At 39.2% G+C, this 17145-nt stretch overlaps 1 protein-coding gene across 2 annotated transcripts in view; it reads right to left on the bottom strand.

The window, feature by feature from the left end:
• The window catches only part of ahcyl2b (adenosylhomocysteinase like 2b), a 211758-nt gene that overhangs the window by 24161 nt on the left and 170452 nt on the right, over positions 1-17145 (bottom strand). Inside the window, exon 16 of one of the 2 annotated variants that reach the window (XM_028811348.2) lies at positions 15094-15214. In XM_028811348.2, the coding sequence (XP_028667181.1) occupies positions 15094-15214 (121 nt within the window). Of the gene's footprint in view, positions 1-15089; positions 15215-17145 lie in introns of those variants that run through there. The other variant, XM_028811358.2, reaches the window with a different exon arrangement.

The raw sequence follows: 17145 nt of genomic DNA, 5'->3' as shown, positions 1-17145 counted from the left end.
TATACATACATATACATACATACATATACATATATATACATACATATACATACATACACATACATATACATATATATACACATATATACACATACATATACAGTGGTGTGAAAAACTATTTGCCCCCTTCCTGATTTCTTATTCTTTTGCATGTTTGTCACACAAAATGTTTCTGATCATCAAACACATTTAAACCATTAGTCAAATATAACACAAGTAAACACAAAATGCCGTTTTTAAATGATGGTTTTTATTATTTAGGAGAAAAAAAAATCCAAACCTACATGGCCCCTGTGTGAAAAAGTAATTGCCCCCTTGTTAAAAAATAACCTAACTGTGGTGTATCACACCTGAGTTCAATTTCCGTAGCCACCCCTAGGCCTGATTACTGCCACACCTGTTTCAATCAAGAAATCACTTAAATAGGAGCTGCCTGACACAGAGAAGTAGACCAAAAGCACCTCAAAAGCTAGACATCATGCCAAGATCCAAAGAAATTCAGGAACAAATGAGAACAGAAGTAATTGAGATCTATCAGTCTGGTAAAGGTTATAAAAGCCATTTCTAAAGCTTTGGGACTCCAGCGAACCACAGTGAGAGCCATTATCCACAAATGGCAAAAACATGGAACAGTGGTGAACCTTCCCAGGAGTGGCCGGCCGATCAAAATTACCCCAAGAGCGCAGAGACGACTCATCCGAGAGGTCACAAAAGACCCCAGGATAACGTCTAAAGAACTGCAGGCCTCACTTGCCTCAACTAAGGTCAGTGTTCACGACTCCACCATAAGAAAGAGACTGGGCAAAAACGGCCTGCATGGCAGATTTCCAAGACGCAAACCACTGTTAAGCAAAAAGAACATTAGGGCTCGTCTCAATTTTGCTAAGAAACATCTCAATGATTGCCAAGACTTTTGGGAAAATACCTTGTGGACTGATGAGTCAAAAGTTGAACTTTTTGGAAGGCAAATGTCCGTTACATCTGGCGTAAAAGGAACACAGCATTTCAGAAAAAGAACATCATACCAACAGTAAAATGTGGTGGTGGTAGTGTGATGGTCTGGGGTTGTTTTGCTGCTTCAGGACCTGGAAGGCTTGCTGTGATAGATGAACCATGAATTCTACTGTCTACCAAAAAATCCTGAAGGAGAATGTCCGGCCATCTGTTCCGTCAACTCAAGCTGAAGCGATCTTGGGTGCTGCAACAGGACAATGACCCAAAACACACCAGCAAATCCACCTCTGAATGGCTGAAGAAAAACAAAATGAAGACTTTGGACTGGCCTAGTCAAAGTCCTGACCTGAATCCAATTGAGATGCTATGGCATGACCTTAAAAAGGCGGTTCATGCTAGAAAACCCTCAAATAAAGCTGAATTACAACAATTTTGCAAAGATGAGTGGGCCAAAATTCCTCCAGAGCGCTGTAAAAGACTCATTGCAAGTTATCGCAAATGCTTGATTGCAGTTATTGCTGCTAAGGGTGGCCCAACCAGTTATCAGGTTCAGGGGGCAATTATTTTTTCACACAGGGCCATGTAGGTTTGGATTTTTTTTTCTCCCTAAATAATAAAAACCACCATTTACAAACTGCATTTTGTGTTTACTTGTGTTATATTTGACTAATGGTTAAATGTGTTTGATGATCAGAAACATTTTGTGTGACAAACATGCAAAAGAATAAGAAATCAGGAAGGGGGCAAATAGTTTTTCACACCACTGTATATACATACATATACATATATATATACACATACATATATATACACATACATATACATACACATACATATACATATATATATATATACATATATATACACATACATATATATATACATACATATACATACACATACATATACATATATATACACATACATATATATACACATACATATATATACACATACATATACATACACATACATATATATATACATACATATACATATACATACATATACATACATATACATATATATACACATACATATACAGTGGTGTGAAAAACTATTTGCCCCCTTCCTGATTTCTTATTCTTTTGCATGTTTGTCACACAAAATGTTTCTGATCATCAAACACATTTAACCATTAGTCAAATATAACACAAGTAAACACAAAATGCAGTTTGTAAATGGTGGTTTTTTATTATTTAGGGAGAAAAAAAAATCCAAACCTACATGGCCCTGTGTGAAAAAAGTAATTGCCCCCTGAACCTAATAACTGGTTGGGCCACCCTTAGCAGCAATAACTGCAATCAAGCGTTTTGCGATAACTTGCAATGAGTGTATTACAGCGCTCTGGAGGAATTTTGGCCCCACTCATCTTTGCAAAATTGTTTGTAATTCAGCTTTATTTGAGGGTTTTTCTAGCATGAACCGCCCTTTTTAAGGTCATGCCATAGCATCTCAATTGGATTCAGGTCAGGGACTTTGACTAGGCCACTCCAAAGTCTTCATTTTGTTTTTCTTCAGCATTCAGAGGTGGATTTGCTGGTGTGTTTTGGGTCATTGTCCTGTTGCAGCACCCAAGATCGCTTCAGCTTGAGTTGACGAACAGATGGCCAGACATTATCCCTCAGGATTTTTTGGTAGACAGTAGAATCATGGTTCCATCTATCACAGCAAGCCTTCCAGGTCCTGAAGCAGCAAAACAACCCAAGACCATCACACTACCACCACCATATTTTACTGTTGGTATGATGTTCTTTTTCTGAAATGCTGTGTTCCTTTTACGCCAGATGTAACGGGACATTTGCCTTCAAAAAGTTCAACTTTTGTCTCATCAGTCCACAAGGTATTTTCCCAAAAGTCTTGGCAATCATTGAGATGTTTCTTAGCAAAATTGAGATGAGCCCTAATGTTCTTTTTGCTTAACAGTGGTTTGCATCTTGGAAATCTGCCATGCAGGCCGTTTTTTGCCCAGTCTCTTTCTTACGGTGGAGTCGTGAACACTGACCTTAATTGAGGCAAGAGAGGCCTGCAGTTCTTTAGACGTTGTCCTGGGGTCTTTTGTGACCTCTCGGATGAGTCGTCTCTGCGCTCTTGGGGTAATTTTGGGTCGGCCGGCCACTCCTGGGAAGGTTCACCACTGTTCCATGTTTTTGCCATTTGTGGATAATGGCTCTCACTGTGGTTCGCTGGAGTCCCAAAGCTTTAGAAATGGCTTTATAACCTTTACCAGACTGATAGATCTCAATTACTTCTGTTCTCATTTGTTCCTGAATTTCTTTGGATCTTGGCATGATGTCTAGCTTTTGAGGTGCTTTTGGTCTACTTCTCTGTGTCAGGCAGCTCCTATTTAACACTAGAATTACCAGAGCCTACGAAAAAACTCGTAAATCCGTCCCACCTTAAATCGCGTCTTAAATCCGTTTGCACCTCTCCGCCAGAGTCCTTTGTCATCTAAATGTGCTGATAAAGCTACTAGCAGCCAGCTATTCCATCCCCCCACCGACTTAGAATGAACTTCTCTCCTAGCTCAAGCCTTGCCTTGATTTGATTACCTGGGATTGAAGTGGAGTTTTACAGTGGAAATAATTCTAGCGTTATTTGGAATACACGCATTTCATGTGTGTTCCATTTCTATAGTTGGCTGTGCAAACACATTTTTAAAACAGAAACGTTTTTCATATTCTAATAGTAAATGACAAAATGTAGGCATAAACTATATAACGTATGAAGCCTGAAGTCCATATATCAAAGAAACACTTTCACAAAAGGTACAAATAAAAGAACACGTGCACCTTCATTCAAAAAAAAAAAAAAAAAAAAAAAAAAAGCCGCGTTAGCATGCCACATTGACTTTCTTACTACAACTGCCGCGGTGGCGTAATGGTATCAGCACCTGACTGGGACTCAGAGGGTGGCGAGTTCGATTCCGCACGGCTCTACTTCGAGAAATTAACTGCTCTTATTCTTACAATTTTAGAATAACAATATAAATTTGATTTCAGTCTGTAACAGGCGGTGTAACTTATGATACTGGTAAAGGTTAGCTTTTTTTTTTTTTTTTTTTTTTTTAATTCACTTTTCATTCTCGCAGTCACATTCAGAATCAATCCATACAACCCCATCTGACACAGCTGGTTTCACATAAATAAAAGTGCACTTTTATTCAAGACTATAACCGAAGAATAAAGAAAGCAAGTTACAGTTGGTGGTTGATACAACAGCTTGCGTGGTGCAATGTTAAGAACTGCTGATTTCCGATCCGTGCTATATAAAATCATCACATTCAAATATTAACAGTTCCCACACACCCAAGGTCCGCCATTCCTACATTTACAACATGTGTACTTGTTGCAGTGCGAGAATGAAAAGTGAATTAAAAAAAAAAAAAAAAAAAAAGCTAACCTTTACCAGTATCATAAGTTACACCGCCTGTTACAGACTGAAATCAAATTTATATTGTTATTCTAAAATTGTAAGAATAACAGCAGTTAATTTCTCGAAGTAGAGCCGTGCGGAATCGAACTCGCCACCCTCTGAGTCCCAGTCAGGTGCTGATACCATTACGCCACCGCGGCGGTTGCAGTAAGAAAGTCAATGTGGCATGCTAACGCGGCTTTTTTTTTTTTTTTTTTTTTTTTTGAATGAAGGCGCACGTGTTCTTTTATTTGTACCTTTTGTGAAAGTGTTTCTTTGATATATGGACTTCAGGCTTCATACGTTATATAGTTTATGCCTACATTTTGTCATTTACTATTAGAATATGAAAAACGTTTCTGTTTTAAAAATGTGTTTGCACAGCCAACTATAGAAATGGAACACACATGAAATGCGTGTATTCCAAATAACGCTAGAATTATTTCCACTGTAAAACTCCACTTCAATCCCAGGTAATCAAATCAAGGCAAGGCTTGAGCTAGGAGAGAAGTTCATTCTAAGTCGGTGGGGGGGATGGAATAGCTGGCTGCTAGTAGCTTTATCAGCACATTTAGATGACAAAGGACTCTGGCGGAGAGGTGCAAACGGATTTAAGACGCGATTTAAGGTGGGACGGATTTACGAGTTTTTTCGTAGGCTCTGGTAATTCTAGTGTTAAGTGATTTCTTGATTGAAACAGGTGTGGCAGTAATCAGGCCTGGGGGGTGGCTACAGAAATTGAACTCAGGTGTGATACACCACAGTTAGGTTATTTTTTAACAAGGGGGCAATTACTTTTTCACACAGGGCCATGTAGGTTTGGATTTTTTTTCTCCCTAAATAATAAAAACCATCATTTAAAAACTGCATTTTGTGTTTACTTGTGTTATATTTGACTAATGGTTAAAGTGTTTGATGATCAGAAACATTTTGTGTGACAAACATGCAAAAGAATAAGAAATCAGGAAGGGGGCAAATAGTTTTTCACACCACTGTACATACATATACATATATATACACATACATATATATACATACATATACATATATATACACATACATATATATACATACATATATATACATATACATATACATATACCTTTCCTTTGGAAATCAAGGTCCCAGAGTCTGGAAGAAGAGAGGAGAGGCACAGAATCCACGTTGCGTGAGGTCCAATGTAAAGTTTCCACAGTCAGTGATGGTTTGGGGTGCCATGTCATCTGCTGGTGTTGGTCCATTGTGTTTTCTGAGGTCCAAGGTCAACGCAGCCGTCTACCAGGAAGTTTTAGAGCACTTCATGTTTCCTGCTGCTGACGAACTTTATGGAGATGCAGATTTCATTTTCCAACAGGACCTGGCACCTGCACACAGTGCCAAAGCTACCAGTACCTGGTTTAAGGACCATGGTATCCCTGTTCTTGAATGGCCAGCAAACTCTCCTGACCTTAATCCCATAGAAAATCTATGGGGTATTGTGAAGAGGAAGATGCAATACGCAAGACCCAACAATTCAGAAGAGCTGAAGGCCACTATCAGAGCAACATGGGCTCTTATATCACCTGAGCAGTGCCACAGACTGATCGACTCCATGCCACGCCACATTGCTGCAGTAATCCAGGCCAAAGGAGCCCCAACTAAATATTGAGTGCTGTACATGCTCATACTTTTCATGTTCATACCTTTCAGTTGGACAACATTTCTAAAAATCCTTTTTTTGCATTGGTCTTAATTGATAGTCTAATTTTCTGAGATACTGAATTTGGAACTTTCATTAGTTGTCAGTTATAATCATCAACATTAAAAGAAATAAACATTTGAAATACATCAGTCTGTGTGTAATGAATGAATCTAATATACAAGTTTCACTTTTTGAATGGAATTACTGAAATAAATCAACTTTGTCATGATATTTTAATTTTATGACCAGCACCTGTATATATATATATATATACAGTAATCCCTCCTCCATCGCGGGGGTTGCGTTCCAGAGCCACCCGCGAAATAAGAAAATCCGCGAAGTAGAAACCATATGTTTATATGGTTATTTTTATATGGTCATGCTTGGGTCACAGATTTGCGCAGAAAACACAGGAGGTTGTAGAGAGACAGGAACGTTATTCAAACACTGCAAACAAACATTTGTCTCTTTTTCAAAAGTTTAAAACTGTGCTCCATGACAAGACAGAGATGACAGTTCTGTCTCACAATTAAAAGAATGCAAACATATCTCTCAAAGGAGTGCGCGTCAGGAGCACTGAATGTCAGAAAGTGAGAGAAAACCAAACAAATCAATAGGGCTTGTTGGCTTAAGTATGCGAAGCACCGCCGGTACAAAGCTGTTGAAGGGCGGCAGCTCACACCCCCTCCGTCAGGAGCAGAGAGAGAGAGAGGGAGAGAGAGAGAAAACAAAGTCAAAAATCAATACATGCCCTTTGAGCTTTTAAGCATGCGAAGCACCATGCAGCATACTTAAAAGCTGCACACAGAAGGTAGCAACGTGAAGATAATCTTTCAGCATTTTTAGACGAGCGTCTGTATCGTCTAGGTGTGCGAACAGCCCCCCTGCTCACACCCCCTACGTCAGGATCACAGATAGTCAGCGCAAGAGAGAGAGAAAGAAAAGTAAGTTGGGTAGCTTCTCAGCCATCTGCCAATAGCGTCCCTTGTATGAAATCAACTGGGCAAACCAACTAAGGAAGCATGTACCAGAAAGTAAAAGACCCATTGTCCTCAGAAATCTGCGAACCAGCAAAAAATTCGCGATATATATTTAAATATGCTTACATATAAAATCCGCGATAGAGTGAAGCCGTGAAAGGCGAAGCGCGATATAGCGAGGGATCACTGTATGTATATATATATATATATATCTCTTATACAGTCGACCCTTGATATATGACCGGCCTGATATGCGAACAACTTGCTTTACGACCAAAATTTTTGTTTTGAATTACAACCAACATCTTGTGTTACGACCCGAATGCGGTCACGTGTATCCACTTGTGCGATTGTAAACAAACAGCCGAGAGCGTTTGTAAGCGTCAGTCAGAGCCCAGATACATGTGTTTGTGGACGTAGTTTCGGTCAGTGCAGTGATTTATATAATTTATTTCGATAATTGCTAAGGAAGGAAGTGAAGGTAACGAAGGTAAAGAAAGCGATCACAATCGAAACGAAGAAGGAAATTGTGTGGAAATATGAGAGTGGCGTTCGTGTGACTGATCTCGCTAATATGTACAGCATGTCGAAATCCACCATCTCGACAATTTTACAAAGAAAAGATTTGTATAAGGAAACTCCTTCCAAACAATAACCACCTTCCAATTCCATTCTCCTCCTCCTTCCTTCCTGGAAGCCAAAGATGTCAATTTAAATGGTGAGTACAGTATGAAATTGTTGTTTCTGGTAGGCTAGGCACTTTTTATAACTTTTTGGTTAGTACATTAGAAAAATTATTGGTGTTTTTGGTAAATTATGCACATTATACAACCCTTTTCTATTAAAAAAAGTTAAGTAAGTGTTGCTGTGGGCGGTTCGGAACACATTAAGGGCATTTCCATTATTTCTTATGGGAAAAATAGTCTTGACTTACATCCAACTTCAGTTACAACCAGCCCTCACGAATGAACTGAGTTCATAAGTCAAGGGTCCACTGTATGTATATATATATATATATATATATATATATATATATATATATATATATATATATATATATATATATATATACACACACACCATACAACTTTGCAATACAATGGGATGTAACATCTAAACTTAGTATAATGATAGCTGTCAGACTGGGGCACAAAAGAAAATTGAAGGGTTATGAATCAAACTTTCCAGGTTATATACAGTACACCCCCAAAATTCACGGGGGTTATGTTCCTAGAGCACCCACGAATTGTGAAAAACCACGACTTTTGGATGTGGTTAAAAAATGCCTATTTTTATAGTTTCAACCCTAAATACAGTATGCCCCCAAAGCACTTTAACTTTGTTGCAAACTCAGCTTAATACATTACCTAAAAAAATTACCTTAACACATTACCTAAAAACAGAATGTAAAGGTAAACCCGTCTACTGTACAGTACTGTACTGCTATGTCTTCCGTGGTGCCAGAATGTAAAATACTAATGTTACCGCTATACGTACTGTAATTCATGCAAGCGCGTTTTCTTTGGTATGCGCTGACATCTTCTTTGTTATAAGAAGAGTAAATACATAATTTCATTTAATTAATGTACAGTAAAATGTACGGGTACTCATCAATGACGAATGATATTGATGATGATGATGAAGTAGCTTTAAAACTTTAGTAGATTTAAAACTCCTCGGGTGGTGCCTTTTCTTCAGGCACTTCAGGAGGAGCCGTATCTTTGTATGGGTCTTCTTGTGGTGGGGTTTCGTGTTGGCTTTACTTTATAGGTTTCAGGAACATTGTGATAGGAAGTTGCTACATTGTCTCCTGTAGCAAACTGCTGGTACAATTTCTATGCTTTCTCACAGATGATGTTACCGTCTTCCTGCAGTCAGTGATCCACAGTGCCAAGGCAGGTTCCATCCTGACGATATTTTTATTCCTTACGGTCTTTTCCTTTTTGGCACTATCACAGAAACTGTTTCTTTCTTCTTTATGTAGCATACAGTGCTTTCATTAATGCCATAGTGGCATGCTACTGCAGCATAATTTTTTAGTTCCCGGAGCAAATCAACCTTCTCCTGGAGTGTTTTAAACTACTTCTGGCGCTTAGGCTCAGTTCCAGAAGCCTTAGAAGGTGCAGAGCGGTTCTACAACATCATGTGCGTTTAAAAATAACAAAAAATAACAAAATGGAAAACACAAGGACACTCAGCTGGAGACGCGTCACAAAGCAGCAGTCAATCATCAGCAAGGAGAAATGAATAACGCTCTTGGATTGACTACTTTCACCATCCCAAACCGAATTTCCCTCAGCGGTTGCTTCCTGTTCTCTTTACAGCACAGTATTGCCACGAAAAAAGGCATAAAAAATTGCGGAGGACATTTGTGCTTTCCGCTAACAATTAATCGTTAGGTTCTGAGAAAAAATCCACCAACCCTGAACCGCGACTTCGCGGGGGTCTACTGTACTGTAAAATCCAGATTTTGTGCTTTATTTAGTTGATATTGGAATAATCAAAGGTTTTCAATTACATAAATACTGTCTATGACATGTTGTACTTGGTACTCTTCGACCATTTGCAGCACCTTTATTACATAAGCAGAATAATAGCCATTTAATTTTGGGTATGTAATTCAGGTGCAATAATGCCAAAAACCCTTTAGTGCATAAAGGTTAATGACTCCAGCCGGCCCTGTTGAATATAAACATCATCATAGGTTGACTGTTACCATGACAGTGAAGGGGTCTTGTAAAGTGAGAATTTAACTAAACTAATTAAATTATCAGTCTTGCCTTCGGAAATCCCAGAAATTAATTTAATAATTTGGTAAGGCTCCAACTTTATCTTCTTTAGCTTTCCCTGTAGGAGATGGTTTAAGGCCGGTAAACTTGTATCCGATAACCAAAGCACACTTGTGTTTTATATATATAAAAATACAATTTATTGATGAACACAAGAATTAGACAAATATGATAATTGCTTGTGCTTGGAAACAGCTTAAGGGCTTTGGTGATTGCAATTCTCTGGGATATGAGGTGGCATCATGCAATAACGTTCTCTCTTTACTCCCCTCTGCGGAAAGGAAGATTGCCACAATTCCACCTAAATCATCACTTCCAGGGTTAGCCCACCTGGACCCACCTCTTCCTCACAGTATGCCTCAAAACCTGAATCAATGCCATCTTGGACAGCCCGATTAGAGAATCTAAGGAAGATCTGACCTTTTAGCATTTAACATGAATTTTTTTTATGTCTTTTGCTTCTGTTAATATATGGGGTTGGCCATCAAGGTGTCCCAAAACACTTGCATTGTGCTTTTATCTTATTATAGTGGCGCAAGTCAGCAGGATTCTTGTGGGGCTCTCACAATAACAGAGCAGCAAGATGTCGGAGGCATCATCCAGGCGATAGCAGTGGAGACACAGTCCTTAAAATTCCAGGAATCAGCAATAGCAGATCCAGCTTGTCGAGATGAAGGTATGTAGACAAGCCTGTGTCAATCTCCAGAGGGATCTTCAAATGGGACCATCCTAGGTATTGTTACCCCTCCACTCAGATGACAATATAGAAAGCTATCTTTTGATTTTTGAAAAGACAGCAATATTGGGATCGCACCGAATGGGTGCACATCCTGGCACCGTTTTTGCAGGGACTAGCTCAGGCTGCTTATTATCATGTTGACAGGCAGGCTGACCAACATTAAAGTTGAGGTGCTGCTAAGATACAGGATTACTTCGGACCAGCAGGCCAGGACTTGCCATGACTGGGTATTCGACCCATAGCAGCCATCACACTTGCAGGCTAAAGTCAGGAGTCAGCTCTGCCAAACAGATCACAGAGCCAGTTGTGTGTGACTTTCTGGTACAGGCCCTCCCCATTCATCTCACCCAGCTGGTCCACAGACAGGAATATAAGAGCATGGATGCCCCGATAGTAGTCCTCGAGCGCCACAATGTTGCTTTGCAAGTCGAGTATACAGAATGGCAGGCTGATCGCCATAAGTCTTGGCAGGGACGTGTTGCCACTCCTGAGTCCACACAGCGCAATATGGAAACCATGGGGTGCCTAAAGGAGAAGCACATGGCACCTCCCCACTGATACAAGTATGGGGAATTGTGACATGCCATCCCCAACTGCCCCTGCTTTGGCAAGCAAATGGACTACAGTTGGGTGAAGGGAGAGAGGAACTGTTGTTTTGAGAATCCTCTGTATCTACCATGGGATGAGGTGGTTGTGATTAATGGGCACAAGGTCTCTGCACTTATTGATTCCAGCAGCAACATTTCCATCGCTCCATAGCAAAGTATGAGGGTGAGGTAAGGTTTTTGTTTTTCAGCAACAAGTCTGAGTTAACACACAGCCGCCCATTTAGATACCGAGAAAACCTTAAGAGAGGATTAAGCTCCAATTATATCAGCCAGGAAACAATGAGTAGGTCTGTTGCTTTTCTGTTACACATCCGGAATGTCAATTGTTGGACCCCTTGAACCCTCAGCCAGAGGCCATAAATATATATTAGACATCATTGATTATGCCACGATGATATCCCAAAGCTATCCCATGGAGAGTGGAGAATTCTAAAAACATCGCAAGGGAAACTTGTTGGGGTCTTTGTGCAAGTCAGCCTCCCCAGAGAAGTTCTAATGGAACAGGGGATGCTGTTTACCTCGAAAATATTCAAGAAAGTGGCCAAATTACTCTGCATTAAGCATTTAAAAAGCTCATTGCATCACCCTAAGACTGATGGTTTTATGGGGTGGTTTAAACATACTCTCAATAAGATGCTTCACAAGGTGGTCAGTGAGGATGGAAGGAACTGGGTTCAGCTACTTCTCCTTGTACTGTTTGCCTACACAGAGGTTCCCACAAACCTCCACAGACTTCTCTCCTTTTAAATTATTACATGGGCAACAGCCCCTTTACAGTGGATGGCCTTGCACAAGGATTCAAATCCCAGTGTGACCAGTTTCTGGATCTCCAGCCTCTGGGCTTGGTCGAGATGTGGGGTTTGACTGTTACACTCTTGGGGAACATCTTAAGGACTTTAGTGATTGTAATTCTCCTCTGGGGCATGAGGTGGCACCATGCAATAACATTCTCTCTTCTTTCCTTTCTGCAGAAAGAAGGACTGACACAATTCCACTTATGACATCACTTCTGAGGTCAGCTCACATGGACTCGACTCTTCCTCCCAGAATGCCTCAAAACTGGCATTGATTTTTTTTTTAGCCAATTGCTTAAGCACATCAGTTTATTTACACTGGCCATTCAAGGGATACACTTTTTCCCCCCTAGTAACAGATAATGAAAACAAACATTCACAAGGGACCTGTGTTAGAAAACATTACTTTTAAAAGTAACTTAGTTACATTACTCATTACAAAAGAGTAACTAAATATGTAATATACAGTGGAACCTCGGTTTTGCGAGCATAATTCGTTCCGGAAACGTGCTCGTAGTCCAAAGCACTCGTATCTCAAAGTGAATTTCCCCATAAGAAAAAATGGAAACTCAGATGATTCGTTCCACAACCCAAAACTCTTCATATAAAAATTATTAATACAAAATATAAAGTAAAAATACATAAAACAAATTAACCTGCACTTTACCTTTGAAAAGAATCACAGCTGGTGTGAGTGAGTTTCTAAACTCTTATGGGATTCCACCCAACGGGACGACACACGGAAGAGCGTCCCAAAGCAATCGCAGTCTCCCAGCGCTGTGGCAGTTCGCCGTAAAAGCGAATCCAAAAAGATTGCAGACATGCTATAAGCGCCTGCCGTCGATGGGTGATACAAGGAACATTATAAATGCACAGGGCACAATACTACTTGGCCACAGCCTTGCCTGACTGCTGTGTCTGTGTATAGGAGAGTAGCAGATCCTGCTACAATAAATAACCGCGCTGTTGCTGTTTCAAGCTGAATAAAGCTGGTGGTGCAAGACGGGGACTCGCACGTCACAGAGCATGTGTGTGCGCACACACACACACACAGATTCACAATGCTGTAGTAAACAGTATATGCTCGTACGGATGTTGACTATATGAGTGAGGCACGCCGACTCAGATGGAGAATAGGAGACGATTGCCCACAATCCTGCAGCGAGAGAGAGAACCACCATCAGCTCAGTTGTGATTACATGACGCTCAGCAGACAAAGCGCATACATACTACTCGTATTGCAAGACATCGCTCGTTTATCAAGTCAAAATTAATTAAATATTTTAGCTCTTCTTGCAAAACACTCGTAAACCAAGTTACTCACAAACCGAGGTTCCACTGTAGTTACTTATTATAACATGTAATGTGTTACAAACAGTACATTCAATGGCTTTCCCTTGATTCGCTTCATTTCATCATGATACGCATGTGCTTAAGATTTTCTTCACTAGCTATACCCAGACAGACAAAGCACATATGTGTATGATGTTACAGAAGTAAGCAGCCAATGTCTTTGTGAAAAAAGGCGATACATTTAAGAAAAGCTTACTTCTATAGGTACCCTTACCAGCTTTTGGCATGGAAGTAAAGGTTTCTCTTTTTGTGTCCAGCTGAATAGAATTTAAATGTGCCCTTTTATTTTCTTAATTTTAAAATAAAGATCAAAAGAATGGGATACACCTGCATACTTTCAGGCACACATGAAGAGTTATAGGGTGATGTCAGTGGCAAAAGACTGCAGCACTTTTGGGAGTGTGTGGATGGGATTGAGGCTCGATCTTCTTGAATCCTGTGTTATCTGCCAAATGCACACTTCCTTCGGAGTTGATAATTTGCTGGTGCTAGAGTGAATGTGGAAAGAAGGGAGAAGCCATCAAAGTTTTGAAAACTTGGATTTATTGAAGCGTGCCGCCTAAGGATTAAAAAGGCTGCTTCATCTGTCCGTGGAAAGGAGACATTCATGGATGTGCACCGCCACTTTCTATGAGCAAGTCAGCACACGTGGGTGAATAGTTTGCTCAATTACACAAAGGAATGTGTGTATACGTGAATGGGGGACGGGCGATTTAGGTCCCTCATCAGCCGATAGAGTGCTTGTACAGTTTTGTCCCACTGAGAATTCTGTATAGTGTCAGTCGAAGGTGGGAGAAGCAGAATCAGTTCAGGTAGTCAGTAAGAGTATTATGGATGTGAGCATGTTTTTCCGGACAAGACAGGATGGAATTCCTTTGTAGCCAAGACGGTCTACTACTATTAATAGGCATTGGATTTATTTGGCACTACCTCATTAACAATGTGTGGTGCATGGTTGATTTAACCAGATTAAATTAACACATGTAGGGGTTATGTTAAAAAATGTAATCACAAAAATTTTTACCAAGTTGTTCGCAAGTATTAACGGCAATTAATCAGCAGCCCTAATTTTCTGTAATACTTCAATTACATCCTTCTTTCATGCCTACACAAGAAGTGTCAACATTGTGCATAAAAACAAAGCAAATCTTGGCAAAAACTAACCTGCAGTATATTTTCAACAGCTAAAAGAGAGGGAGAGAAATCAAAAGTATGGTGATTTCAACACTGGTAAGGGATATGTGTCAAAAGGAGTTTTGGAGTACAAAGTTTTTTGGGGATGACAAATGTCAGAATTTTCCCTGCCTCCTCATGACCACATAACAGTTCCTCCAGATGACACAAGAGTATGAACTTCTGTTTTTACAAGGACGTACAGAATGCACCTAAAGAAACTACAAACAGTGATGTCCAAGAGGTACACAGAAGGTCACAACCAGAATTTGGAGCACCTCTTCCAGGCAGTTGACTACAACACCAAATGAAAGGAGGCCAGCTCAAAGCATTGCTGTTGGCACCAAGACGGAAAACTCTCTGCCTTGAATTGGACAAGAGGGTGACTTATGCAAACAACATCCATAGCCCAGCTAAGAGAAAGAGGATTTCAAAAGCTGCTCTTGATTCATCCTGCGTTCACACAAAACAAATAGTGGGAATGATTGTCTAATATTACTCCTAGGATTGACACCCCAATGGAGAACCTGCTGCATGCCGTAAAGTATCACAAAAATGAAAGAATGCATGCCACTGCAATAAGAAGCCTCACTTTTCATCAGTCTTACCTATAATAATTTGGCTTAAAGGGCCCATTTTTATTTAAGCCCAGGTACTTTGCTTGCTCATCCGTCAGTTCGGTCAGGTGTGCATCAAATGTTGGAAGGTGAAGACTTGCTACGTATTCATCTGAAAGGCAAATGAAAAGAAAATCAACCTAAAAATTTTGATTGGATTTGGATTTATAATACTTGAAGATATTTTGCACTGCTCTCATGATTTGGGGTGGTTTAAATACTTAGTCAAACAAATCACTTAATTTTTCATTTTAATGCATTTATTTCCAAAGTATGTACAAAATATTTTCCACTTTTCGGTTACTAGACAGATTACTAAGATTGTTTGAACTAGTCTATACCCACATTAGGGTAGTTTCTCCTCTTCTCCAGCAAATTCCATCCACTTTCAATAGTTAGGGAAACCATTAGAGATTAAAACAAACCTTAATACATTCATATATAATTCAACGTACATCTTTACCTTCTGTCATGCATTTCCTCTATCTTTATCATTCTCAGTCATTTTACAAATTCATGTCCAAACTACCTCAACCTGCTTCTCCACACCTTAATATTTATTTTCTCCACAAAAATGTTCTGTTCCCTTTCTTTCTGCTTTGCCCTTGTTTCCTCCCTGTACCTAAACTGCAAATATCTATATGGTCAAATTACTCTTCTTCCCAATTTGCTATATATTCCTCCTTCATCAGCAGCAGCCTCCAACCCTACCACCACACATATCCTATACAGCTTTATATATTATTTACATACAGTAAATACGGCGAAAATCAAAATATGACATAGTTTTCAGACAGACTTCAAAGTGAAGCATCCCCCAGTTTTGTTTACACTCAATATCTGGCCCAAAATCCAAAACTTTGTGATTTTTTTCCAACATAACTTCAATGATATCTAAATTTTCAACATTCAACCCAGTACAACAATAAAGCATACTGTGGACAAAGAACACATTTGCAAATCACAAACTACTTTTCACACAACTATACGACTGATGATCCAACCAGGAGAATGGCAATGATTATTAAAGATCAATTATGGCACACTTCCACAGTCTCCACATAAAACTTAACAATTATACCTCACAGGCTTACTTCGGCTTACATTGCCCATATATTCACTTCCGACTTTCACCTTGGTTTTTCCTGCTAGTATTTTATACTAAATTTTCAAATTAGTATCATCTCTTTCAATTTTCATTTTATTCTAACCCAAAGTACAAAAACAATGGCATGCTTATATAGCATCATGCACCAAAGAGAGCTGTGGTGACAAATCTTAATTATTCACTTCTGTTGTCTTCACTACCATTTGTGTCTCTTCATATATAAATAACGTGACATTCACTACAAATTCATCCCACAAAACATTCCATGTCATTATAGTTTTAAGCAACCTGTCAAATGTCAAATGCATTTTTGCATATTTGCAAAATGGAAAATGAAAGAGCTCATAAAAGGACAACAAATAAAAAAAATGAGTGACTAGTGAAATTTAGTTTGGTTTCAATTCAAACAAAAAAAATGGGCAGAATCTTCTCCATAATACACCACAAGAACAATATCAGATCTTTTGGAAAAAATATCTAAAAAGGCATCTGTTTAATTGAATTTTGTTTAAAATGACAGAGGACAAAATAAGAGAAAATGTTGAAGGGATTATATAATTTCTCTGGGCAGTAATATATTTGAAAAAGTAAAAAAAGATAACTGAAAAATGATGGAGATAGGGCACATTATTCAGATATGAATCTTTATTTCTGAGATCTTTTACTAAATTGTGTAAACATGTGAGCACTTTTGTTTGTTACAGTGCCCATGCAAGCATACACAAGGGTGTTACATAAAGCATATTGCTCTTCTTGCAGCTACAGCATTAATCCCAATGAAAAACCTTACTGAAAGAAAACATTAACTATTGCACGAAGATAGTACTTATTTCTGTAGAGCTGTTCTCTTACTGAACAAATTAAACAGTACTGTAGAGAGAAAGTAGAGGAAATATGAATCCTGAAGGACTGCTTTCCTGTCCTTATGGGTTTTG

This window comes from Erpetoichthys calabaricus, chromosome 1 (assembly GCF_900747795.2).
Source record: "Erpetoichthys calabaricus chromosome 1, fErpCal1.3, whole genome shotgun sequence".
Taxonomy (NCBI): domain Eukaryota; kingdom Metazoa; phylum Chordata; class Cladistia; order Polypteriformes; family Polypteridae; genus Erpetoichthys; species Erpetoichthys calabaricus.
Note: the sequence above shows the minus strand (reverse complement) of the source record. Positions and strands in the feature narration are given on the sequence as shown.